We start from the raw sequence: 26,678 nt of genomic DNA, 5'->3' as shown, positions 1-26,678 counted from the left end.
TTCTCCATAGAACATTCTTATTTTATTCAGGTATAGCGAGTCAAGAGTCCCTTTATTCCCTGATTTTCTATGGTAGTGGACTGATATACAATACATTACACAGCATTGGAGAAGGTGGGCCTGAAAAAGGAAGTAGATAAAATAAACTTAAAAAGAAAATAAATTCAAATCAATTACTCCACTAATAACAAAAAGGTTACCTGCACCATTACAAAGCAAAAAAAGGACCACTTTGGCCAAACAGAACAGTAGGTCAATGAATTATATTTCTACTTCAAGTTTAACTCTCCATTTCTGTGGTAGCAAATAAAACCCATTTACAGTGTACACAGGAAGACATGTAACATTTCAGAAGTTGGTCAAAACATAATCTTGTAGGCATTTGTCTTTCAGACAACAAAGCCAAATTCAAGTATTTTACAGAATCAGGACCAGACACCAGCAATCTTCGCAAAACTTAAATAGTAGAGAGTTGGTAAGCATCTAATCTTTCCTCTCCCTAAAAAAAAACCTCTACATGTACAACTATTAAAAAGGAACTGGCAAAAAAATTAAAGACCAACTAATCACAATTTTAGTTAGTTAAGAAATTTCTTCTGAGGGTCATAATCTTTGGAATTCTCTTCCCTAGAGAGCAGTGGAGGCTGGGTCATTGAATATATTTAAAGGTGGAGATAGACAGATTTTTGAAAGGTAAGGAAGTCAAGGGTTATGGGGAGCGGGCAAGGAAGTGGAGTTGAGGCCAAGATTAGATCAGCCATGATCTTATTAAATGGCAGAGCAGGCTCGAGGGGCCAAATGACCTACTCCTGCTTCTACGTCTTATGAAATGATGTTTTTATTGGTTCCCAGTAGCAGAGGGTTAGAGCTACACACGTGACCCAATACATGAAATATTACCCTGGTTATCACTATATATTTCCTGTAGATAAGAGATTGATAATATTCTGACATTTACAATCCTCCCACTTTCCATGTGTTAGCTTTACCTTGTCCACCATTAGTTGCATTTACAACACTCGTGCAGCTACTATTTGTTTCACAACTCAATAACCTGAAAATACTAGACATGGCTCGGCACTACTGGTATTTAATAATAACTTCTAAATTCCTGCACTCTGCTCCATCAAAAAAAACATGCACACTTGACACTAAGAGGCCCAATGTGTGTCTTAGCATTGAAACTGTAGCTCAAACAAAAAAGGTTAGTGTTACTTTATCCTGGAACTTTATGACCTGGTTTTAAAATTGCATTGAGGAAGCATTCTCTTTGCAGTTATTTTTTGTTTAAAAAAGGAGAGATGATCAGGTCAGTTGATTTTGCGCACAAGGCACAGCATTGAAATGAACAGATAGCTTTAAAAAAAAAAAAAAAAAAAAACTGTACACAATAAAACTGCAAATTTGGACATAAAATGTTGGAAATATGCAGAAGCCCATCAACATCTGTAAAAGAAAAAAAAATTGTGGTTCATCAGAAATAGGAACTGGAAGTAGCCAGCTCTTAATGGAACTGAAATGAGAAAAGGGGGGGGGGGGGGGGGGGGGTCACGTGGGGAACAAAGACAGAATTTCTTACCTCTTCCTCAGTTTGGTTCCATAAAAAAGGGCTCACTCATTTCCAGTTCCAATGAAAAGATCTACACCTGAAAACATTAACCTACTGAAAACTGGAAAGGAGGTGTCAGAGAGTTGATCATGTAGGAGGCAAACAAGATAGTTAAAAGGAATGGAGAAAAAGCAAACCTGGAATATTAAATTAAAACAGAATACGACAAATGGGAGAGAAAGTTCAAACTATTAAAGGGAAATTTAAGATCGCCTTCAGGAAATTCATTGTATACACACACACAAAAAGGACTTCGAGAAAGTTAGTGGAGACACAAAATGCCAGAATAATTTTTTTTAAAGTTGCAAATGGAGGAGGGGGAGGGGAAACTGTAGGATCTTTCTGGATAGCGGAATTAAGATGACTTGAATGGTCTTCCGCATCCATTGATCTTTTCTTTTTATTGATGATGAAATGCTGGAAATACAGTCAATCCATCATTATTAGCTTCCTATTCAAAATGAATGGAAAGATTAATAAAAAGAGCACCAGGTTTCACAAAACAATCTTTTTTAGTCAAACAAGCCCAATACAGTAACAAATTTCAGAAGTGTTATTTTAGTGTAACGTTTTAAAGTGTTGGGCCCAGTCCAATCCTAACCCACTGAAAAATTTAATCTCAACCCCCTCCTCCCCCCCCAGCCCCTGCACACCACAAATGCATTCTGCACTCAGACATGGTCAATCTACAGGTATAAACATCATGGGGGCAATGACCCCACCAGCTCCTTCAGGAAAGCTGCTGAATTGGAAACACCCCCACCCAAAACTACCCAGGAGAGTCTACAATTTATGTAAAATCAGCCCACCGACATCATGGGTTAGAAGGTAAAGCAATGAAGTAGGCAACAGCATGCCTCTTAAATACTGCTGCAGGCATTAATACCCAGAGTTGTGTGTTCTGTATCGTTTTTGCAACACTGAACACTTTGTTTCTCAAATCCAAGTTATTCTACAAAAGGGCTATCACAACAGCACAAGATTTGCCTTCACTGCTTACATTTCCAAACTAAAACACAAATGTATTCCGTGGTTGGATTGTATTTCTTTGACAGAGCTGCTTGAGCACAAACATTTATTAAGAACTTACTGGTCAAAAGGCAGGATGTGCCACTTCTTTTAAAGTTAATGCAATAGACAAAAACTTGCTTGGCAAAATTAAATACTTCAGAAAGAATTCGGTTTTGTCACCAGCAAAAAGTGAAGCCATAATTTTGCTTTGAACAAATGTTGCAAGACCTTGGCTGGTTTCCCCTTCCCAAAGAGACAGTAAATAGCAAAGTCAATGCTAAACTCCAGTAGAGGGTTTCTACTGCTTGGTCTTCAGTCAGTGTGGTCTGCTGTTGGAATCCAAAGTGTCTCTCTTGCGTGAAGCACTGTAGCCATTCAAACAACCGTTCTGGCGCTTGCTCAACCCGCCATTGAGAAGGTCTTGTATATGCTGCACTATCAAGTTTATGGCAACTGGCAGGAAGAATAGGAAAAAGAATTCTTGAAACAAACTGGAATTAATACTTACATATCACTGTACATACTAAGCACCCTTTAGGGCAAGATGACTAAAGATATGCACTTAACCAGTTCCTCTCTACCAACACCTCCCTTTCCCCCCCTGCCACCATCCAACCTTTAAACAGATGGCTTTATAATTTGCAATGACTGGGGTTAAAACGTGTATTTTTATTCTGCTTTACTATTCCAGGCTTGGAGATAAATGAATCCTTGAGGAAATACATTAGACATAAGCGTGTGAAGGAGGATCATTGGCTAAACTATTCCGTTCACATTATAGCACATCCCTGCACTGTGATAGGGTGGTAGAGGCACAATTCTTGCCCTAGCTAAAGCTACTTTGCAAGATCTACGGAAAAGTATCAGCAACAAGGAGAATAGCCTAACCAAATACTGTAAGAGGCAGAATACTCAGTCCAAGGCAAGACAGGTAAAGATTCAGATATTACATCCTCATTCATAGCATCTAACGTGCTGGTTTATTAGGAAGCATTTTTGCCCAAGATACAGTATTAGTACTCCATAGATTGCAGAATTGCTATCTGGCTCAGAATAACTACTAGACGGTGGTGTAGACTTGAGTCTGAGCACTGTCCTTATTTCAACAAGTCCAAAATTGAGGTGGGCTGGAGTCCTAAGTTTTTATTAATCCACTGATTAACAAACCTCAAAAGTTAATATTCCCATATTGGCCCGTATTTTCCGATGCCTACGGGTGCGTACACACCCGTAGGAACATCAGAAATGCCAGTTTCAGGCATGTGAAGCGCATGTGCTGAAAATCGGCATTTCTGATCTGTCAAGAATGATCTTTGATGTCCCAAGACCTGCCATTTAGGTTGCTGACAATGGATTACTCACAGTGGAGCTGGTGAGACAACAGACTATGGGGGCATGAAGTGGCTCTCTAGCATAACCTAAAAAATCAATGTATTGGATCACCCTGGATACCAGTTGAATACACAATAGGAGGAGGTCTCATTCCCAAATTCCTATTATTCTGGTTTCAACACATATTACTGCTATAGTCCATGACATGAACACTTCCTATACCTTGTCAAGATCTTTCGCCTACAAATCGAATGTGAATAATTACAGCGTCAGAAGTTAGATTTTTAAAAAGAGTCTTCCAGTCCAGGTGGTAAGCCAATGCTGAATTATGTCAGGAGATACATGGAAACAAAAAAGGTTCACAGCACAATAACTGATCTCACCCAATAGCCATCAGTAAACTACAGAACAGCTACTTTGCTGCAAGGAGGGAGAGGGAGGGATTGCATAAACATCATTAAAAACAAGCAGCTTCATACCCAAGTTTTCAGCTCCTCTTGGAATGATGACATCTGCATACTTTTTAGTCTGTTTTCAAAAAAATAATGTTTACTTGGTGGTGTATCACAACAGAATAGTAGATTAAAGAGTGGACCCCAAATTTATACGTGGCACACGTGCACTATGATGGACCAAGCGAGAATAAAAGGGGAACTAGTTAAGGCCTTTGTTATTAAGCCAAGAACCGCATGTTGGGAACCGATGGCACAAATGTGGGGCTTTAGACATAAAAGAATCTTGTGGGACTGCTGCTTTTTAGTAAAGCAGTTTAATCTGTAAATCCATGTTTCATCAAATAATACATTACACAGTTTGCTGCAGTTCTATTTACAGAATAGATGTTTTAAATGAAGGCTTACTCCTTTATTTTACTGCTTACTTAGATGGACATGACAAAAATACACCTTTAAAGCTCATTTCAAAAATTAAATCTTTTTAATGTAGTGCTCGAGTTATAATACTTGCATTTATTAGTACTTTGGCCCATCATAAACACCTTTGATAAAATACAACTTCATAACAGTCACTGCATGCAAAACAAAAGCTTACACAATTTTCCATTTTATAATTATAGAACTTAGCATTTTATAATTACATAGAATTTACAGCACAACAGGCCATTTGGCCCAATTGGTCTATGCTGGTGTTGATGCTCCACACAAGCCTCCTCCCACCCTATTTCATTTCAGCATATCCTTCTATTCCTTTCTCCCTCATACTTATCTAGCTTCCCCTTAGATGCATCAATGATTGTACAAAATGTAAGCACAAAATTATGGTTAACAAATTTTAAAAACACAAAATAAAACCCCATTTAAAAAAAAAGGTTTCTTAACTATAATATAGCAGAAGGAACCATGCTGGTAAATACTTTATCCGTTGTGTTCTTTGCCAATTTGACATTTTCTAGACATCAGGCACCTTCTAGTCCTGTGAAAGCGGCAAGGTTTTTTTTTTATATACCCAAGAATGTAAATACAGAATTTAGTCCAGGCTTACAAAGACCAGAACTTCACAGGGAAAAATATCTGTAGGCAGTTTTACATTTAATTAGTGCCTGCAAAACAGCATTCAAATAGAGACATGTGAACTCTGTGCACCATTCTCCCAAGCTCACTTAGCTTGGTGCTATTATTCTTAAATCAAGGTCTGTTAAGAAGCCATTTCCCCCCCCCCTTGGACCAGGACTTGTGCATGCATTTTGCAGCTGGCACGAGTAAAAGGCCACATCACGACAGATCAATAACAAATTGCAGAAGAGAAAATACAGACATTTGCCAATTTTACAACAGAGCTTAGTGATTTTAAAAAGGAATAGCCATATAGGGCAGGACTACAGATCAAGGTGGAACGAACAGTTTACCAAACAAGTACAATAGGCACTTAATCGGACTGCAGCACATAGGACCCATTAAAAGTGTGGTCTCCAATACTTCCTGGATTCAAAAAAAAGTTAGGCCTTTTATGCAGCCACTAGCAGAAATATTGCACATCTGCCATCAATATAAAAGTTCCCTAAAGCAGAAAAGGTCAGTAAGATATGCATCACAATTATGGGGGAAAAAAAAAAAAAAGAGTTACCGTTGCTGAATTACAGATTGTGCACAGCTCGGGTCTCCATATTACAGAAAGGATATAGAAGCACTTGAGAAAAGTGCAAAAAATATTTACAAGGATGTTACCAGAACTGAGGGGGTACAACTATCAGAAAAGACTGAACAGGCAGTGGCTCTTTTCTCTAGAAAAGAGATAGAGAAGTGACCCGATAAAGGTCTTTAAAATTATGATGTGGTTTGATAGGGTAGAAGTAGAGCAGGGTAGAAGTAGAGCTTGGGGCCATAAATATAAGATGCTCTCGAGGCGGCTCAGAGAAGGTTCACTCGGTTGATTCCAGAGATGAGGGGGTTGACGTATGAGGAAAGGTTGAGTAGGTTGGGACTCTACTCATTGGAGTTCAGAAGAATGAGAGGCGATCTTATCGAAACATACAAGATTGTGAGGGGGCTTGATCGGGTTGATGCGGTGAGGATGTTTCCACTGATGGGTGAGACTAGAACTAGGGGGCATAATCTTAGAATAAGGGGCTGCCCTTTCAAAACTGAGATGAGGAGAAACTTCTTTACTCAGAAGGTAGTAAATCTATGGAATTTGCTACCCCAGAGAGCTGTGGAAGCTGCAACATTAAATAGATTTAAAACGGAGATAGACAGTTTCCTAGCAGATAAGGGAATTAGGGGTTACGGGGAGAGGGCAGGGAAGTGGACGTGAGTTTAGGTTCGGATCAGCCATGATCCTATTGAATGGCGGAGCAGGCCCGAGGGGCCGTATGGCCTACTCCTGCTCCTACTTCTTATGTTCTTATGGTCACTAATTAATCCAATGAGGAATTCAGGAGAAACTTCTTTACTCAAGAGTGGCAAGAATGTCAAACTCACTACCACAGTGAGTGGTTGAGGTGAATAGCATTTAAGGGGAAGCTAGAAAAGTGCAGGAGGGAAAAAGGAATAGAAAGATATATTGATAGGGTGCGAGGGAAAGATGAAGTAAATAGAGTGGGAGGTGGCTCGTGTAGAATATAAACACCGGCATAGACTGGTTGTGCCGAATGGCCTGTTTGTGCTGTAAATTCTATGTATTCAGTTTGGGTTTTGGAACTGCTTGGAGACAGTCAACTCACATTTCATTGAAGACCCTTCCAGGTGGCAAGAGATTTTTTTTTTTTTTTTTTTTTAATTAAAAAAAAAGTTTGGATTTAAACCAAAATCCCAGAAGTGTGCCAACTGGTTACATTATTGGAGTGGTTTTCAAACTGGGGTTCACTGGCCTTTGGAGGTCTGTAAGGAGTTTGCAGAGTTAGAACATGAAATCCAGATTTCTACTCATACATCTGTATTTCAACAGACCCCACATTCCAAGCAGGATGTTCCCTTTGACAGCAAAGTGGCCCTTTCTGCAGTACAGCATGCTCTACCTTTGGGTCACTGTCTAGGCCTTAGAACACAGGATCTTCAGAAACATGTTGATATTTTCCAAGGGTTCCTTCCCCACATAGTAAAGTTTAAACCCATTTTAGGTGTCAGCTGTAACTCAGTGGTAACACTCGCTTCAGAGTCAGAAGGTTGTGGGTTCACGTTCCACTCCAGGAACTCGAGCACATAATCTAGGACGACACTCAAATACAGTACTGAAGGAATGCTGCACTGTCTTGGGTGCCGTTAAACCGAGGCCCCATCTGCCATCTCAGGTGGATGCAAAAGATCCCACGGCACTATTTCGAAAAAGAGCAGGGGAGTTCTGCCAGTGTCCTGGCCAATATTTATCCCTCAACCAACATCACAAACAGATTATCTGGTCATTACCACATTGCAGTGCACAAATTGGCTGCCGAATTTCCATTACAAAAGTGACTACACTTCAAAAATACTTCACTGGCTTTTTTGGGACATCCTGGAGGTTGTGAAAGGTGGTATATAAATGCAAGTCTCTTTCATTACTAGGATGCCAGCTGATTGGGCAGAGGCATGGGGGGAGGGGCACAGAAACCAAATGCTGGAGAATATGATCAATCAAGATATCGCATCATCCTTGCTTAGAACTATTTAAAAAAAGGATGGCTTTACAGTATTAAGAGACTTTAGCTCCAGTAACTGGGCCTGGCTGATCAGCTCAAGAGCCTATTAAAACAAAGATGAAAATTATAAAATTTTGGAGAATCAGGACATAAAACTGAGATGCAATATAATCACACCCAATAGCCATGTATCATGTACAATGGCTTAAAAAAGGGATAATTTAAAATTATAAGTTTTAAGTTAAATGGCCCGTGAAGCAGAAACCTCAGACTAAAGTGTGGCTAAGAAGCAAATTAGAGACTTGTTATTGCCAGCAAACATCTCAAATTAACCACAAAGCATCTATCCATCGACTATGAGCTATGTAGACAGGAGGGTCCAAAGTTCAAATCAATGCAGTGCTGGCTGATCTTAGCTAGGATAGCAGTAAAATGTGGCACTCCTAATCGCTATCCAGCAACTCCTGCTGGAAAGTGATGCGTATAAACAGAAATGGACTCAACTGTGATACCCCAGTAGTTGAATAGTCTGAAACCACACAGTCAAGACTCACTTCAGTGAGACACCAGATTGCACTGAGATCTCATGGAACTTTCACCTCAAGGCAGCAAAATGTCTTCAGCAGTGCAGGAGAGGAGGGTAAAGGCCAGGAAAGAAAATCTACAGGTCAGGTGAACTTAGATACTAGAAAAATGACCACAGAAACAGGAAAAGCTATAGGTTGATTATTTTGGAACGCTACAAAAACTAGGTCTATATTGAAGACAACAAATTTTATCTTAATATTTAGACAAGTAGATATTAACTCAGGAATATACCGAAGGTCTATAGTGGAAAAAATGCATCGAATGTCTACTGGGGAAAAATGTAAGACAAAGGCAAGTAAATAAAGTTTACTTAATATTTCAGAAAGAATTTCTGCATGGGAGGGTTTCTAAAAAGAAGTTCTTTGGAACTAACGACCATTAGCTAGCCGATTTGAAAATGCTGGTCAGTATAAAAGTAGATTTTCAGAATAAATGGAAATCAATTAGAAGTGGTAACAGCAAATAGGATTTCAGCAAGGACCCGTTTATACAATTCATGAGTGATGGTGGAGACTTTCTCCAGCACTATAAAAATTATTTGATGGTACCAAGCCCTTGTGGTCAAGTAATAGTGTGAAGAAAATGGTTTTAGACTTCCAACTCATTGGTTTCACAGGAAATGTACATTATAAATGGGCTTCCATCAGTAGTAGAAAGGATGAGGATTGGACTGATTAAATCAATCCAAGTCTCATCAACAAGGCTATCTAAGTACTGGACATCTCTCAAGGGCATCAGATTATAAGACAACACAGGCTATTCGAACCTTGTATAAAATAGATACTGGCAGAAGCCACATATACAGTACTGCATGGAACTTTGGGCATTCTCATCCATTTTGGGTAGGGCCCAGAAAAAAAAAAAAAGCGCGAGCAGGATTCAGAATGCTGGGAAAGCAGTTTTAAATGGAGATGGGTTAAGACAGGATACAAGCCAAGTTTGCAAATAAAGAGTTAAATAATTGTGCCCATGGGTGACAGAAACTGAAAACAATGCAAAATTAAACAGTGGTCAGAACACATTTTCTTCCTGACTCCTCCTCCCATAGAGCAGTAGATATGGGACAGATACCCAACAGACATTAAATAATTTATATACAGATCATGATGGATACAGTACGTTCAGACCATGAAGGAGTCATGAATGCATCTCCGGACTGGATAATCTGAACTGATGTCCTGGAAGCTTGTCAATATACCTTAAAAAGGTGTTGGGGGGGTTAAAAAAAAAAGTTAGTTTTTATTTTCTTGGAAGTTTTACTTAATCTCGTCAGTGGACGATTAAATTGAATGACAGTATCTAGAAGGAAAGAGTTTGCTAGGCCAAATAACCCTTTATCGAAAGAGCTCATCCAGATAGAGCCCACTTGGCTTGCCTGGGGCCCAGACATGGTCTACATTACCTATTTACTGCTGATAATGATATTGGTCATCAACATAGGCCAAGTACAACAGCACTGCCATGCTGTCTGGAGGTTCATGTTTCTACACCATGTGTCAAATTCATGCTGCTATTCAACCACAAGGACCGTCACAGCCAAGTTTGTAGGAGCCAATATGTATGAAACATTGGGAGTAGAACTGTAGGTATGAGATAGTTATAATTTCTGTGAGCTATGGTGACTGTTGGCTCCCATAAAAACAGCAAATTCTCTTGCCCGATTGCCAAATGCTTTCTACTACTTCTAGCTCAATATAATTGGTATATTGCTTACATTATTTCCTACAGAATTTCAGTAAAACCATATTTTAAAAAGCTCATTCTACAACAACCCCTGTCCCTTAGCAAGCTCAGTAAATCACTTACCACTCAGTCATGGCAGCATTGGTAACAGAAATTAAACAATAAGATTCAACTGCTAAAAGGAACAAGGTGGCTAAACAGCAGCACTCCACCATATTGTGAAGAGACAGAAAGAGAGTTAGGTGCACCCAGAGTGGGCACTCAGCATGCCACCTCCTAGAACCTGAACAAAATGTTGTATTGATGGCCCAATTATACTTACCGGGAGGCAGAATTCTTCAAAAGCTGGCTTGACAAATGTTATGTACTGTGTTAAAACTTGTTCTAGGTCCCGCTGTCTTTCACTGATGTCTCTTAATACTGAAACAAAACAAGGAGCCATTCTTACTGCAGTTACAAACTGAGTATTTACAGAAATACCCACTTCAAAAAAAATCAGCACTTTAAAAATAAAATTGCAATAGTCTTAATTAAATTTTAGTTGACAATGCTCTACTTTATTTAATTCTGCAGTACTGTCTGAAAAATGTGAACTTCTGCAACTGGAAGCAGTATAAATAATTGCTCTATGCAGTTTAATACAGTCATTTAAAAAAAAATCAAATATGTGCATTAATTTAAAAAGTTGCATTTGCAGGTTTCACAATATACTGCAGCGCAAGTCCACTGTGCCACAGGTTTGTTATTCACACAATAGAGTACCCAATCTCAGCCAGCTTACTCCAGGAAGCAGAGTGGAGATAAAAGGGGGGGGGGGGGGGGGGGGGACCCACCATATGCAAATTAATATTTACAAAGTATTCCCCTTTCTCCCTTCTAAAGCATTCAATCATGGAAGCCTACATTTAAAATAGCAACATGCTTTAAGGTGGGCTGGATGGCAGGAGGGGCAAGGATAAAAGAGTCGACAGCTCGGCCATATTACCACTCCATTTTCAGCTCCCCTGGCGTGGTCAAGGTTCGAGTGAAAAATCAAAGCCTTCCAATACATAGCATTTATGCAAATGAGCCACTTGATCTATGCAAGTCACATGACTTACTGTGCTGGTGCCAGTAGTCTTGCAAAAATGATATCAGGCAATGTTTGAGAAGTTCAACTTTTAAACTCCAGTGATGGAATGTCACATAAAACAGGGCCTCTCTAGAACAGAAACAATATTTTCATGCCTACAGGAACACATTGAATCAAGACAAGTATTGTTCAAAAAGTAGATTGTCAAATCCTCAAAACAAAAAACAGCAAAATGCACGTTAAAATGCAAGAGAAAATTGAAAACAGTGCAGGCTGGGTATCAGAGACTCCCAGGTGGTCTCTGAAAACACAAGAGCTCGTATCTACAAGTGTGATGATACCAACGCATCATTTAAGGTTAAAAAACTAATCACATCTTAAATGTCCTTTGCAACCATAATGTAAAGCGTCGAATCCACGGTTACTTAGCATCCACTATGCACTCGTATCTTGCGTCCTTCATGCTTTATTATGCTTCCAGTAATTGTTTTGTCTGCAGCAGTTTTACTGTACTCAATAAAGAAACCACTCATCTTCATGAATAAACCAAACATGGGGTCCAAGTGGGCCATCACCGAGATGTATTTCAAAGTCTTCCAAAAGGATGAAGGTCCACAGCAACCATCCATAGGTGGACAGGGTCCAGACAGGTGATGGTACTGCCAACAACACGCATCAACGGCTGGATCCTGCACACTGCTTTCTCCAGGTAGTGCAATGGAAGCCAGGGGTTGCCAGAGGGAAGCAGACAGGCTCGCCACATTCTGAAGTCCTATCACACTTCCTCTTCACACCAGAGATGGTGGCGGTCATTCACCTGCTACATTCTACTGTGCAACCCTGGAACAAGTTAGAGGACACTGTTGCATACCATTATGCAGTTTGGGGACAACAGGTAGAGCAGATTGAAGGATGTTTTTTTCAATATGGAGGAGCAAATGGGAAAAAAAAATTCCCAGACTTTGTCTTTCTCAAGCATTGCATTTCACAGCTATTTTCTTTTCAGTGTGTACTTTTGAACCCCCCACCCCTCCAAATTCTCACCATTGAAATGCCAACTTGTTGACTGATCAGTTATCTACTATATTTACAGACAGCACAAACCACCACATCATGATAGTTTCTACCTGCCCTGTACCTCTGCGTGACAGCCTGGTGTCTGCATCAGTGTCCACAAACAGCTTCATCTGAAACATGTCCCGAATCTCCTGCACGTAAAAGGCCAAGATGCCTTCGAATAGCACCACGTCTGCTGGGTAAACAGTCACCGTCTCAGATTTTCTGGAAAAGGTAACATGCAGAAATAACAGGAACACTTCAGTTTCTACTGCCAATGATACATGGGTGCTAACTAGAACTATTTTATCCTCCCCATTGAGCTCACAGCCATTTTTTTTGTACACTAGATTCCATTGAGCAATGAAATGCTCTTTTAAACCCAATTCCCCCTCTCTCTGCACATCATGAATGCCCCAGGGAAGCTTGTATAAGGTTCCATTCTAGGCTGTAAAACTCATCCATGTAAAACTCCCAGCGTAGTTCAGTCTGCACCAAACCTTTACTTATACGGAAGAAAAAAAACCCAGTATAAACTGAAACTGCTCAGCCACTGAACACCAAGCAGAAATGGCTCACTGTAATGGTCCCTACATGCGTTTATATTATACGAAAGAAAAAAAAGATTCAATTCAACTTCCTGAAGCACAGAAGGTACTATTGCAGCTTTGGGCACATAATGTACAGACCTACATGTTTTACTTGAAAAATTTTAAGTCAAAAGCCTTTATTAAATTCTACACTAAAAAAATCACGTTCAGGTCAGGATGATCTGAATTCCTAGTTCTAGGAAGATTGTTTTTAACAGTTTAAAAAAATTTCATTCACACTTTGTAACCAGAATACATCAAAATATACCCCAGGAAAAACAGCTAATCTAAAGATGGAGAAGAGCTGGAACAGGTTACCAAGGTCTAAATGCACCTGGGAAAAGGGGAAGTTGGGCAGGGGAGGGCAAGATTTTTTCTCTTTTTAAAAAAAAAAAAAACAGCAAAATTGGAGATTGAAAGGTTAAGTTTTCAGTTGATACTTGCAACTTGATGAATGGGTTCATTCATTCTTCAGCTCAGAACTGAACAGGAACTAGTTGATGGGAATGGAATTTCTGGTAAGAGAGAAATTTTCTAGCCTTGTCCAAGCTGCATAGCATCTCAAGTAAATCACACACAACCTGGATACAGTTCATTTTTGGGGTGGTATTTAAATTGCTTTCAATGTAGCATTACTCTCCATTTACATTTTAGTGGGGCAAGTCTGCCCCCCTGCCTCTCCCCCCTCTGGTCAACAAACCTTCATTTGGGTTGGATTGGGTAGATTATGCCAGCTGGACACACCTGGATGCTATAGCTTAACTAAGAACTTGGGAGCATCAAAGTCACTGTCCATCAATGTACTGCACAACATTCAAGATCATGCAAATTCAGAGAAAGCCAGACCACAACAAATGGGAACAGTTATGCTGTATACCCAACCATTTGGTGCAAAAATCTGCGATTTTGACTCCATTTCAGGAAATGTGTAAACCTATAAAATCTTCTCCGTTTCTCGTTTCCCCTCCTCTTAAAATCTCTAGTTCTAGCCATTTCAATTAATTTCCATATAACATCTTATTGCTTCAAGTGGTTCACCCGAGTAACAACTTGCATTTATATAGCACCTTTAACATAGTAAAAACATCCCAAGGTGCTTCAGACAAAATTTTACACAGCCACATTAAGGAGATATTAGGACCGGTGACCAAAAGCTTGATCAAAGGGGTAGGTTTTTAAAGGAGTGTCTTAAAGGAGGAGAGGTGTAGAGAGGTTTAAGGAGGGAATTCCAGATCTTATGAGTCAGGCAGCTGAAGGCACAGCCACCAATGGTGGAACGATTAAAATCACAGATGTGCAAGAGGCCAGAATTGGAGGAACGCAGAGATTTGGGAGGGTTGTAGGGCTGGTGGTGGTTACAGAGCTAGGATGGGGAGAGGTCATGGAGGGATTTGAATTCAAAAAAAGGTAAGAATTTTAAAACTGAGGCATTGCTGGACTGGGAGCCAATGTAGACCAGTGAGCACAGGGATGATGGTGAACGGGACTTGGTACAAATTAGGATCGGGCAGCAAATTTTGGATGAGCTCAGGTTTACGGAGGGTGCAAGTGGGAGGCCGTCCAGGAGAGCATTGGAACAGTTTGAGTCTAGATGTAACAAAGGCATGGAGGAGGTGAGGCAGGGCAGAGATGGGTGGAGTTAGAGGTAGAAATTGGTGGTCTTGGTGATGGAAGAGGATATGGGGTCAGCAGCTCAACTCAGGGTCAAATAGGATCCCATGGTTGCAAGTGGTCTGGTTCAGCCTTAAGACGGTGGCCAGGGAGAGGGATGGAGTCAACGGCTAGGGAACAGAGTTTGTGGAACACCATAGTCTGTCTAGTTACAGAGTCACTATCTCCCACTTTGATTATGAAATCCTGCTACATCTACCAGAGCGCTGTTGTACAAATTTACCATGAAAAAAATTAAATACAAAAAAGGGTCAAAACTCAAGCAGAAAATGGTTACTTTATTTGAAACTACATTGTAGAACCTGGGTGGTAGCACACTCACCCAAGTCAGAAGATTGTCGGTTCAAGTCCCACTCCAGAGACTAGAACTATAACCTTGGCTGACACTCCAGTAGAGTACTGAGGGAGTGCTGCACGGTCAGAGGTGGCGTTTTTCGGATGAGATGTTAAACCGAGGCCCTGTCAGCTCTCAGGTGGACGTTAAAGATCCCACAGCATTTTATTCGAAGAGGGGAATTCTCCCGGCTAACATTTATCCCTCAACCAACACTATTAACAGATGATCTGGTCACTTATTTCATTGTGGTCTGTGCACAAATTGGCTTCCCTGTCTCCCACATTGAAACAGTAGTTACACTTCAAAAGGTGCTCAATTTGCTGTAAAAGTGGTTTGGGGCATAGAGGTCATGCAAGGCGCTATATAAATGCAAGTTCTTTCTTTCCACGCCATTCAACCAGGACAGGCCATTAGCATTTAATTGCAAACTACACAAGACAAATTTCCAACTCCCCGGTTAAGTTCCTCTCCTCCTTAAAGCAAGGGACACTTGCTGGGATACAGTTCCTCGGAAGCCAATCATCATGGCACCTCACACAAGTGGTCATTATTTACATGTGAACATAAACATAGAATATGATCAAGCTAATCGATTGGGGGGGGGTGGGGGGGGGGGGGGGGGGGGGCTAAACCATGCACGAGAGCCAAGCCTGATCGTCTTCACCAGATATCTACACACCAGACACCTGCAGAGGTTAGTAATCACAAAGAAGGCAGGCAACATAAATTTTCCCTTCTCTGACGCAAATGTAGCACTCCTACAGTTACCACAGCTGAGGTCAATCAATGTAGCACACATCAGGGATCAATTTTGGGACCTTCCTATTCTGTAAGGCTCAACTAGTCACTCTGATCCAGTTGATAATTCTGAAACCAAGTTGGGGAATGCAAGTACAAAGAATATGTCAAGCTCTAAATTCATTGCCTCAACACCCCAGATAAATCAAATACATCTGTTATGCACATCATTTGACGCCAATGAAATCTGCCAATTACTTGGCCTGCAAGCTACATTTAAAAACAAAATATGATCTTTTAATATAATTTACCTGGAATGGGAAACAAAGTCATAGACAGGAATCTCGACCGTTTTTCCTTCAAGGATATCCTGCAGGGTATTCAATATTAATTCATTATCAAAGGCATCTGCAAAGAAACATAAAATTGGAGGGAAAAAAAATTAATTGTGCCTCAATAAAGATTACAGCAATACATAACTAAATTCTCCATTGCGGGCTCCTTTGCCAACATGCACGTACCTGGGTGATCGAAGTTAAACTGGCCCTTCATTGCTTTTCCTTTCTGTTCAGCGGTCAAGACTTGGTAAAAGCTGTCTTGGCTCACGACAACCACCTGCCGCTTGTGATGGTCGATCTCATTTTGGCCGAGTAGCTGGACTATTTTTGCACAAACAGAGGACTACCTCAGAAAAAATGAGAAACATGTGAATAGAGAGACTGTAGTTCCTATATTAGTTATTTCACCAACATTGGGCCCTACCCTAAACCCCCTCCAAATATTTGCCTTTAAACACAAAACTATACAAGTAGAATAAGTAAACTGTATTGAGAGTTGTGGCAGTGTTAAATAAAAAAAAACATTCCTTAACATTTTCCACACTTCAAATTTAAAAACAAAGAAGTATAAAGATACTGAAACCAACTATCAATAGCTCAGCTAAGACACTAAACTGGGATTACTGTCTCCTGTAGTCAGACAATGCCTGAGGCAGTGTGGGGCCATTATCACCAGTAGGCATAACAATACCACAAAGCTGGGCACTACTGCCACAAAGTTATGTCTGTTGCATTCTGTGAAAAATGTTTCTCACAAAATTAAGCACAGATGTTATCAGATGCAAAAGCAACAGATTGCAGTCACTTGGATTTCAGTAAAGCATAATGATCAGCATGTAAAATGTTCCCAACTATGATTGACAGCCAAATGTATATAGTTATAAATGGTATCCTTCCAAAATGGAGATTTGACCTACTTAACAGAGATGGAATGCTTATTATGGTTATAAATCAGTGAAACCCCTCCCATCCAGAAGACATTGAAAACTTGCCATGTTTATACTTAAGCAACATCCCCAAATGTGTAAGACTTGAGTTATCAAGCCCTTCCATTGAGTGGGGGAGGGGAAGAAAAAAAAGAGAGAGAAAAACCATAACAGTTGAGCCCCATGAACACCTCCAGCAGATCATTGGAAAAAGTGATGCGGGAGCAGGAACCATGAGATTCTCCCGCTAAGCCTGGGGGGTACTGCGTCCAATTGCTGTACCCCCATTTCTGCTCTGCCGATCAGCGCAGCACAAACTGGAAAACTTCCCGCTCTTCACGACTCACCTACTTGCTGGGCTAACATGCAGTGTCATCTGGGGTGCTAGGTGATGGTCAAGACGATCACCCAGCATTGGCGGTGTGCGGAGGCATGCTCATACATTTCCCCCCCTCCGTACAAGCATTTGCTACTAGTCAATTAATAAGTGCGATACTACAACATGGGAGTGAAACGTGATCTCGTCACTGCCACCTGACCACATTATTTTAAAAGTACTAATTAATCTTTAGGCACTCTTGCAGCAACTTTTGATGAATAACTGCAGCAATAAAGTGGGACTGACTGCTGCAGAACCTCCTGAAATGCAATGGGGCAGTTTCTACAGCATGGGGATTGGGAGTTGGCTTTGTTTTATACATCATCATGATTCTGGAATTTAAAAAAAAAAAAAAAAAGTGTTATTGAGGAACAATCTCATTGTCAAACTCTGAAGAATTTGTAACCACAGAGTCCAGATTTCAAGATTCTGGTTTCACAGGTTTGCTTCACCAAATGTTTTGACAATTTTTTTTAAATTTAGGAGGTGGGTGGGGGGGGGGGAAAAAAAAAAAGAGGGCGAGGAAGCAGCAACCATGTGCTGGCTCCTTGTGTTTACACTGCCAAAACTGGTCTCTTATCTTGACTGCAGAATTCTGCTGTCTGGACAGGAGAGCTGGATTTAGCAGCCTAAATGCAAGGAGCCAGTGCATTAGGTGCACAGATGCTGCTCTACGATGATCCAAAGTAAACTCCAACATTACAGTGCCTAAAAATTAAGTTATACTTTTGAAAATAGTACGACAAGTGCGGGAAGATGGCCAATGAGAGAAACTGCAGTATTATTGGTTATATATTAGTTAGACCACAATTACTGTGCACAGTTATGGTCTCTATTAAATAGAGAGGCACCAAAGGTGATACTAGAACTGAAAAAGGTTATAACCACCAGGAAAGACTGAACAGACTGGGGCTCCTTTCTCTAGAAAAGAAAAAGCAAGCAGCACCAGCACAGACTGGCTGGGCCAAATGGAATTTACAGCACAGAAACAGGCCATGTAATTAAAAATGATCTCATGTTCCAGTCTAATGTTGAAGTACAGAGGCATGGGTGCAGAATTGGGATTTGAAGACATTGCTACAGGTATGCCATCTGCATTGGGATATGTTGCAACAGAACCAAATGAAGGCAGTTTAAGAGAGGGACAGTGGAGCAGTCAATTTTGTCAAATGCTACAGAAAGATTGAGGAGGGCTAGCACATGGTCAGTCACAGAGAATGTCAACCTATTCAACAAAGTCAATGACCACTTTCCCCTTCAGCATAAATGTCACTGCTGGGACATGTGATCCTGCAGCCAACCTTCACTGCAAGGAATGTGTTAGCGAAAGAGCCAAGAACAGGACAGGCCCATACAGGATAGAACATGGATGCATAATATTTACTGAATATTAAACCTATACAAAAATCACAAGCCAAGTACCACGCTTTCACCTGCCAACAGTAATTTCAGAGTACTATGTGAAGAGTACCATGGCACTCCTCCTGTATACCAAGCATTCACCCTGATCATGCACCTGTGCGCCTAACACAAATGCTCCTGAAGATGCGGACCGTGTTAAAATAGCAGTCTGGGATCCAGCACATTTCAGGGCTTACGCTGCTGCAATGCAATCCAAAAAAGATCCACGGCTGGTTTGAGATGAAGGGGTACAATGTACAAAACAAGAATTTATAAAAACACTTAGGGACTTCAGTTATAACCAAAATATGATCATAGAAGATATGCCACTACCCTTCCAGTGGTTCCAATAAACCAAGTAACAGCTAGGATCAGAAATTCAGCAAGTTCTTAGCTCAAGGGATCATTGCAGCTCTTACTGTGCCCTGACAGATTAACCTTATTGTGTGTCTGTGTAGGTAATCAGCAAGGCCACTGGTTTAGTTGCTTTTCATTGTTTTTCCCCTCTATATTTGGGAACCCTGTAAATATTGACCGTCATAGATTGCCCTGTCCTAACTTCCAGAAAACAGCATCAACGCAGGGAACAAATCCTAGATAAGTCACCAAATACAGAAGAGTACAGAATTCTTGGTGCACTGGTGGTCTGAATGGCTCCAGGTGGTCAGACTCCACTTACAAACCCCCACACGACCATGGGCACAGTTTGAAAACTTAAAGCTTAACCATTGGACAAATCAAAAATCAGTTTTCAATACATTAAATTGCAGGGACTTTTCTTAAAAAAAAAAAAACAATGTTCTGGGGATTTCATTCCACAATTCCATCCATATTCCCTACAGGAGAGAGGAACTGAATAAACCAAACTCCCTTGTTATAATTGGATTTCCAGCATTTTGGGGCGATATTCTGTCTGTCCATTTTTCCACAGGAACTGAAAACAGCTTGGCTATAGGAATGAAGGTGAAAGCTAGAATTTGATTGTTCAGAGAGCTTTGTAGGATGTACAAAGCACCTCTCCTAAAGAGACCAGTAGCCTTTGTATGTAAATGCACAAGACATTAAAAGGTGAAAGCTTAAGCAAAGGCGGCCATGTAAAGAGGCAAATAAAATCCTTTAGCTTTTGCCTTTAGTAAAGTCGAGAAGATTGAGGGATGACCAAATTGAGGTCTTCAGGTTATGATAAGGTAAATAATGATGGATTATTTCCACAGTGGTCAGCAAGGCAATGCAAGTGGGCACGAATTTAAGATAATCACGAAGAGTTAGGAGATCAGAAAGCATTTTACACACAGAATGGGGAACTCATTGCCATAAACCACTGGGCAGAGTCTGTAATTTATTTTGAAAGGGATTAGATTGGGATGTAGTGTCTGCGGAGCAAACAGGAGCACGGAATTGACTGGGTGGCTTATGCAAAGAAAATAGCATTGCAGACTTAGGGACCAAATGACCCATTTCTGTCCTAGAATATTAATGAAATCAGCAGATTCAAATTCCATACCCCAGACATCCCAGTCTCTATGGTTCCCTCAAGCATGGAGATTTTGAATCTGATGTCAGTGTGACCAGGGCACGACCACCTCCCCTGAAGTCTGTGCTACTAGCTAGCCAATTTAATGACCGAGATCCTTTTACCTTTAGACTGGGGTTTTTAGCACAATTAATGACTTGTTGCATATCACTTGAAAGGATAGGAGGGAAAAAAATGTGTATGTGCATTTAGGAAGTGTCTGATCAATGGAGTTAGCAAAGTACTCAATACTTTATTCTATTACCGGTAATTTGAGGTCTAATGGCGCAGTCTTCATCCACTGAAGAGCTCGTGAGTGCTTAATAGATAAGAGACACAGAGGAAATAAAACTAAGGCAATGCCAGAGCAGGCTTTAGAAACAGAAAATGCTGGAAACACTCAGGTCAGGCAGCATCTGTGGAGAGTAAAACAGTTAATGTTCCAGGTCAATGACTTCATCAGAAAGAATAGCAGGTCAGCTCAGGATAGGCTATGCAAATAAAAACCAGCGGCCCTCAAGACAGCTTCAGGTCAGGTTTGCATAGTGTAGCTCCGTCAATGGTTTGGGCAAGTTGTTGCCTATGCTGGATGTCAACAAGCAGTTCCTCTATATCAGCATCAGGTCTGGCCCTGGACAGCCAATACTGGGCTGGTTACTGATCTAGACCTGCAATAAATGCTAAATCGACAGAATTTCCATAGCGCTGTTCTGTACTACCCTCCCTTCTCACTCATTAAAAAAAGGTGCCAATAGCTTTATTTAGCATCAGAGGTCTATTTTCAGCAAAAACATTGTAATGTTTCAGGTTTAGAAGGATTTTTTTTTTTTTTTATTAAATAAAAATGTTGAAATAACTGCATTTACCCGAAGCACAACAAAATACTTACAGCAAACAGCTCCTCTGACCAAAAAGCAAAATACTACCAATGCAAAATCTGGAACAAACAGAAAACGTGTAGGTCAGGCAGTACTTGTGGAGAGAACAGACAACTTCACGTTTCAGATGTGGATCCTTTGTCTGATGAAGGGTCCATATCTGAAATGTTAACTTGTCTGTTCTCTTCACCCTGATGAGTGTTTGAGCAAGAGGAATGCAAAATGCTGCAATCAATGAATTGCAGCTATGGTTTGGTAGTGCTATTTATTTAGATGCAAGTTTCAAAACCCAGCCATTCCACATCAAAAGGTTTAATATATTTCAAAGACATCACTTTGATAACTTCTGCAATTATTTATGAAAAGAACTTTTAATCTCAGGAGGTGGCAGACCTTTACTACCAGGCCATCGTCTTAGCATTTAAGGCTCAACAAAAAACCAACATCCCATTTTAGCATCTGAATTCAGAAATGTCGATGAGGGTCACTAATTTTTTTATTTAAGTTATAAGGTTTAACCTTGGAATATCCACTTTCAATCACATGCTTTGGTAAGGATAGCAATCAAGACAACTTGTAGTACATTTACTTCAGTCCACTGTTGCCACCAACAGACACACAACTTTAGCTGCAACTGGTAAACAAGCCAGTGCTTCTGCTTTCAGGGGGTCAAGAGCCCTGCCAAACAAAGCGATTGCCCACAGGCACTTCAAGAGAGAGAACACTACCCCACCAGGAGACAAACAATCTTACCACAGAAGGCAGAAACCGCTGTGCTTTTGCTTCCCGAGTAGGTAGAGCAGCTCATCCCACTTAGGTAGTGGAAGGAGGAGTAGCAGGCAAGTAGAAATCCAAAATTCAGCTTTTTGGGAGAGTTGAGGCTCGGTCAATTGAAAAATGCAAAAATTAAAATAGACAAGATTTGTTAGGCAAGGGTATTAAGGGTTATGGAACCAAGGTGGGTAGATGGAGTTTAGATACAGATCAGCCATGATCTAACTGAATGGCAGAACAGGCTCAAGGGGCTGAACAGCCTACTCCTGTTCCTACGTTCCAAGTGGTTCTGTACAGCTACTGAGGAAAATATATTCAAACCTGGAAACAAAGTCACAAATCACACTAAAAACTGCTTGTGCGCAATAGTTTTTCTGCTGATCCAGCTGCAATTTACCCTGTGACATCAACTGAGCAGCTTTTGCCACACTTGCACCCTGAAGCACTAAAGCAGAAAGAACTAGTGTACTTGTACTGACTTTGTAATACAAAAGCCCCAATCGAGAGGAATGCAGTGATCAACAGAAACAAAGTAGCACAAAATGACTGAAGGATCAATTAAGGGATGCAATGCATGGCACAACTCAAGCTGCTAGCCAATGAGGAAGAAAGGATGTTAACACAATCTTCCTAGACAAGAGAAAATGCTGGAAAAACTCAGGCCAGGCAACATCCGTGGAGAGAAATTAAGAGTTGACATTTCGGGTCGAAACCCTTTCAAAACTGGAAAGGAAATAAAAGAGATCGAAGGCAGGGCTGCGATAGAACAAAAGAAGTAAAAGAGGGAACAAGAGAAGTAAAAGAGGGGCATTAAGAGGTATTCAAAACCAGACAAAAAGTGGTAATAGGACAAGTGGAGACAAAAGACAGTTGAGATTAGGTGTGAAGTGTACTGGCAGGATGGGAAGAGAGAAAAAAAGGGCAGGGGGGGGGAAAAAAGGGAAGACCCAAAACAAAGGGGTGGAAAAAAAAAAGTAAAAATGTAATAGGGGCTGAGGTTATGATCTGAAATGGTTGAACTCGATAACAATTTCAGATCATAACCTCAGCCCCTATTATATTTTTAACTTATATTTTTTTCAACCCCTTTGTTTTGGGTCTTCCCCTCCCCCTTTCCTTTTTTCCCCCCCCCCCCCCTCTCCCATCCTGCCAGTACACTTCACACCTAATCTCAGCCGTCTTTTGTCTCCACTTGTCCTATTACCATTTCGTCTGGTTTTGAATACCTCTTAAAGTCTCTTTTACTTCTTTTGTTCTATCGCAGCCCTGCCTTACCTATTTTATTTCCTTTCCAGTTTTGAAAAAGGGTTTCGACCCGAAACGTCAACTCTAATTTCTCTGCACAGATGTTGCCTGGCCTGCTGAGTTTTTCCAGCATTTTGTTATTTCGGATTTCCAGCATCTGCAGTATTTTGCTATCTTCCTAGACAAGGCTCAGCTGTGATTTTTTTTGGTAATTGAAACCTTCACTGGGTCAAGATTTTCACTCAGTAGTCAGAACATTCAGCAACTCAATGAAGTACAAGATGCTGAACAGGCTGAATTGCCCAATGCAGCAAGCATATACCAGCTATTCAACAAAACTATGTCACAATAAGACTGCGTTCATCAGCACAATGTAGCGTAGCATTAAGCAAGGCACTGGTGTGCATGAGTGGCAATGATGTGCTGCAAGGTTGGTGTTAGACTAGTATATTACACAGAAAAAAATGTTATGCTTGTTCCATACTTAACCACATGATATAACACTTAACCAGCAGAAATGAATAGTAGCAAATTCACAATACATGCAATAGAGAGATACAAAAAGACATAGCACTTTTCACTATTGGTGATGTCATTAATCTGCAATATGGCAGGATTTAAAGCCCATAATTTAATTTTTAACAGTAAATAGGAGTCTAAGCAAACTGTGATCCAGCACCCATATGCTATCAAAAAAAAATTGCATGAATTTTAAAAGCCAATTCAAAAAGGAAACTAGAAAATGCTGGAAATATACAGCATGTTAACCTGTTATTTCTCTTTCCAGATGCTGACTGGCCTGCTGTACATGTCCATCATTTTCTATTTTTATTTTACATTTTCAGCACCTGTTGTTCCCACCCCCTTGTATTCTATTTAAAAAGAGAAAACCAGTCTTTTTGGTTGGCGTTTGAAAATCAGGAGTGCTATATATAGCTTCAGACTTTTTCATACCACTAAACAAGTGAAAAGCCAAAACAGCAGCAACCACAAAAACGACCTGCATTTATAGAATGCCTTTCACAACATTCCAAAGCGCTTTACAGCCAATTACATACTTTTTGAAATATAGTCACTGTTGCAATGTAGGAAAAAAAACAGGACTGCTGCAAATCCAACTGCCCCAAGCCCTTGCAATCCTTTATTTGCAAGGCAATAATTTCACCAAAACTAACTGATGCCGCTTATAAAATCAGCAACATTCTGGAGCAAACTGTGCACACACATACAGTACAATTAGCAACTAGATCATTGTACCTTTGCTTCATTTGTACAAACAGATTTGAGGGCAGTTTTATGATCATAGCTTTTACACCACTCCTGGTGAAACCAGCCTACATTATAAACATGGCACTTTTCACCAGGACAGAAATCCAAATGTGTCGTCACTTTTAAAATCAGTTCTGTATAGTGGAGGTTCCCTTCATAGTATTGGCAATAGGATATAGTAAACAAGTGGTAGATTAGACATTCTAACTAACCAGTTATTTATATTTTCATGTATGGCTGAACATAAGAGAACCCCCCTTTAATTCTGTATTATAGGAACCCTACCTATGTATCTAATGATTATATCAATTCCAGCTCTAAATCATAAGTAGACACCGAGAGGGATACCAGTCACTCAAATTCAACAAAAGTATTACTTCAGTTATGACAACTTTTACAGAGACGTCATCTTTCTCCTATGAAAGCCATTCTAAAATGGGTACATAATCAAAACAATTTAAAATTACGTTCAACACGCGTAATTTGGTTAATTTTATACATGGAGCCACCCCTGGCAAATTCAACATCTCTTCCCCCTCCCCCAACAGAAAGAAAATGGCCGGACACTCCTCTTCCCATAACCAGTTACTATTTCTCTCTCCACAGATGCTGCCTGGCCTGCTGAGTTTTTCCAGCGGTTTTGTTGTTATTTCAGTTACTATTTAACTTGGGAGAAGTTTTCTAATTGCAAAAACATCCGATTTAAATACGGCTTTTTTGTTTGTTTTGTTGCTTTGGAATTCAGGAACATGTGCTGTGTGACTAACCTTGAGGGAGGGAGAGAGAGAGATTCTCACAGGAGAATAGCAGTTTAACACATGGCGGGAAGTAAGCAGGCGGCTGACCAGGCACAATATGCAGAGAACATATAGCAACAAACCGTACCCGTTTGGGGGAGGAGTCTGACGTATTAGACAGGGCTCAGACTCTTTAGAAACACAAGAAAAGTTCAAGCGCGATTTCCCGGTTACTTCCAAAGTACCCCTCTGCAAATTTATAAAACTTAAAGCGCTACCAAGCAATACACATCAGAGTGTAAACATGAAGGGCATTAACACATTCAAACCTGACCTATCTCCAGCTTGCACCCCAAGACACTCCCTCCGAGCAAATCACTGACGATATTTAAAAAAAAATAGTAAGTGACTTGTAAAGACAAAGGATGCGGATGCAATGACTGGAGGGTTGGACTAGTTTCCCTTCACGCTTCCGACTCGACAATTTCTAAAGCACCCGCCATGGCTCGCACATTAGATTGATACATTTCGCAATAGTATTCCGAGAGAGAAAAAAAACAGAACCTGGAGTATCTAGTTCCCCGATATACAGTAAATCATTTGCAACTCTGTTGCACCGAACAATGCAACCCGCACCAGCTGACACACGGAGTCCTCGCAGCCAGGCGAGAGGGTCTAACCTCCATTCTCCCTCCCCGCCTTCAGCCCTTCTCGGTGCCGCTACAAACCACACCGGGAGTCCGGGACAAAGCGGCGTGGGCAGCAGCGGCTAACCCAGCGTAAACCACGCGGTGCCACCGCCACCACTTTAAACTCGCGAACAAATCGATGTTAAAACGCATCAGTCGGATACATAAGCCATACTTTCCCGCTGGCGGTGCCCCCTCCGACCCCGATTAGAAAGGGTTTGTGGTTCTGCACCGTCTGGTCGCTGTCTCCTGCCATGATACACACAGAGCCCTTGGTTATTTTTTTCCCTTTCCCCCCCCCCCCACCTTTCACTCCGGTTTTGGCTGGTCCTAGTGAAAAAAACAAGGTTAACTGGATTGGATTTCCTGTAGCATTTCTGAAGAATACCCAAATTTATAATACTGGATGATGACTCACTTCCCCACCCACCCCGCTACAGTAGACTGGGTAAGCCAGGCTACTGATTCAGATAACCGCCATCCTCAGTAGCACTGCATAGGCATTCCAACTTTATACTCAAGGGCAGGGGCGGAGCTGCATCTGAGCGATGGAGAACCAACCATCCACAGCTCACTTTATGGGGAATAACCAATCAATGGCATCTGAAGTAGTATGTCGTAAAAAAATCTTTTTTAAAACATCTTTTCTTAAATCTGTACTTTTGCAGAAATAATTATTAAACAACTTTACAAAAATCCAAAGCGAGCATGAAGGTATAACTTTTATCTATGTTAACTTCAGTTGTAACTGGTATTTAAAAAAAAACTCT

General features: G+C 40.7%; 1 protein-coding gene across 2 annotated transcripts; it reads right to left on the bottom strand.

Annotated features, from left to right (window-relative positions):
• On the bottom strand, nt 1-26,406 carry LOC147121791 (uridine-cytidine kinase 2). 2 transcript variants are annotated; one of them, XR_015077618.1, is made up of 8 exons: nt 26,084-26,406; nt 16,281-16,440; nt 16,071-16,167; nt 12,506-12,648; nt 10,618-10,715; nt 4,432-4,480; nt 1,580-3,073; nt 1-1,446 (listed from the first exon to the last, which is right to left on the bottom strand). XR_015077618.1 is itself a non-coding variant. In XM_085982301.1 (7 exons), exons 1-7 carry the CDS (start codon nt 26,162-26,164, stop codon nt 2,937-2,939), a joined length of 765 nt encoding a protein of 254 aa, XP_085838427.1. In that variant the 5' UTR covers nt 26,165-26,406; the 3' UTR covers nt 1-2,936. The 2 variants fall into 2 exon arrangements, 1 of the variants encoding a protein (XP_085838427.1); XM_085982301.1 differs by having other exon boundaries at nt 1-3,073.
• Nucleotides 26,407-26,678: the final 272 nt, after the last annotated feature.

The sequence above is a fragment of the Somniosus microcephalus genome, chromosome 3 (genome assembly GCF_052327205.1).
Source record: "Somniosus microcephalus isolate GS21.2 chromosome 3, FLI_Smic_1.0, whole genome shotgun sequence".
NCBI lineage: Eukaryota > Metazoa > Chordata > Chondrichthyes > Squaliformes > Somniosidae > Somniosus > Somniosus microcephalus.
This window is presented reverse-complemented; position numbering and strand designations above follow the sequence as displayed.

Excerpts from the sequence above, each read along its gene's own strand:
- LOC147121791 (XM_085982301.1), bottom strand. The coding sequence starts at position 26,164 with ATGGCAGGAGACAGCGACCAGACGGTGCAGAACCACAAACCCTTTCTA. Across the intron at positions 16,168-16,280 it reads GTTTAACTTCGATCACCCAG|ATGCCTTTGATAATGAATTA; the intron begins GTACGTGCATGT and ends GTTTCTTTGCAG. Across the intron at positions 10,716-12,505 it reads CACCAGGCTGTCACGCAGAG|TATTAAGAGACATCAGTGAA; the intron begins GTACAGGGCAGG and ends GTTTTGTTTCAG.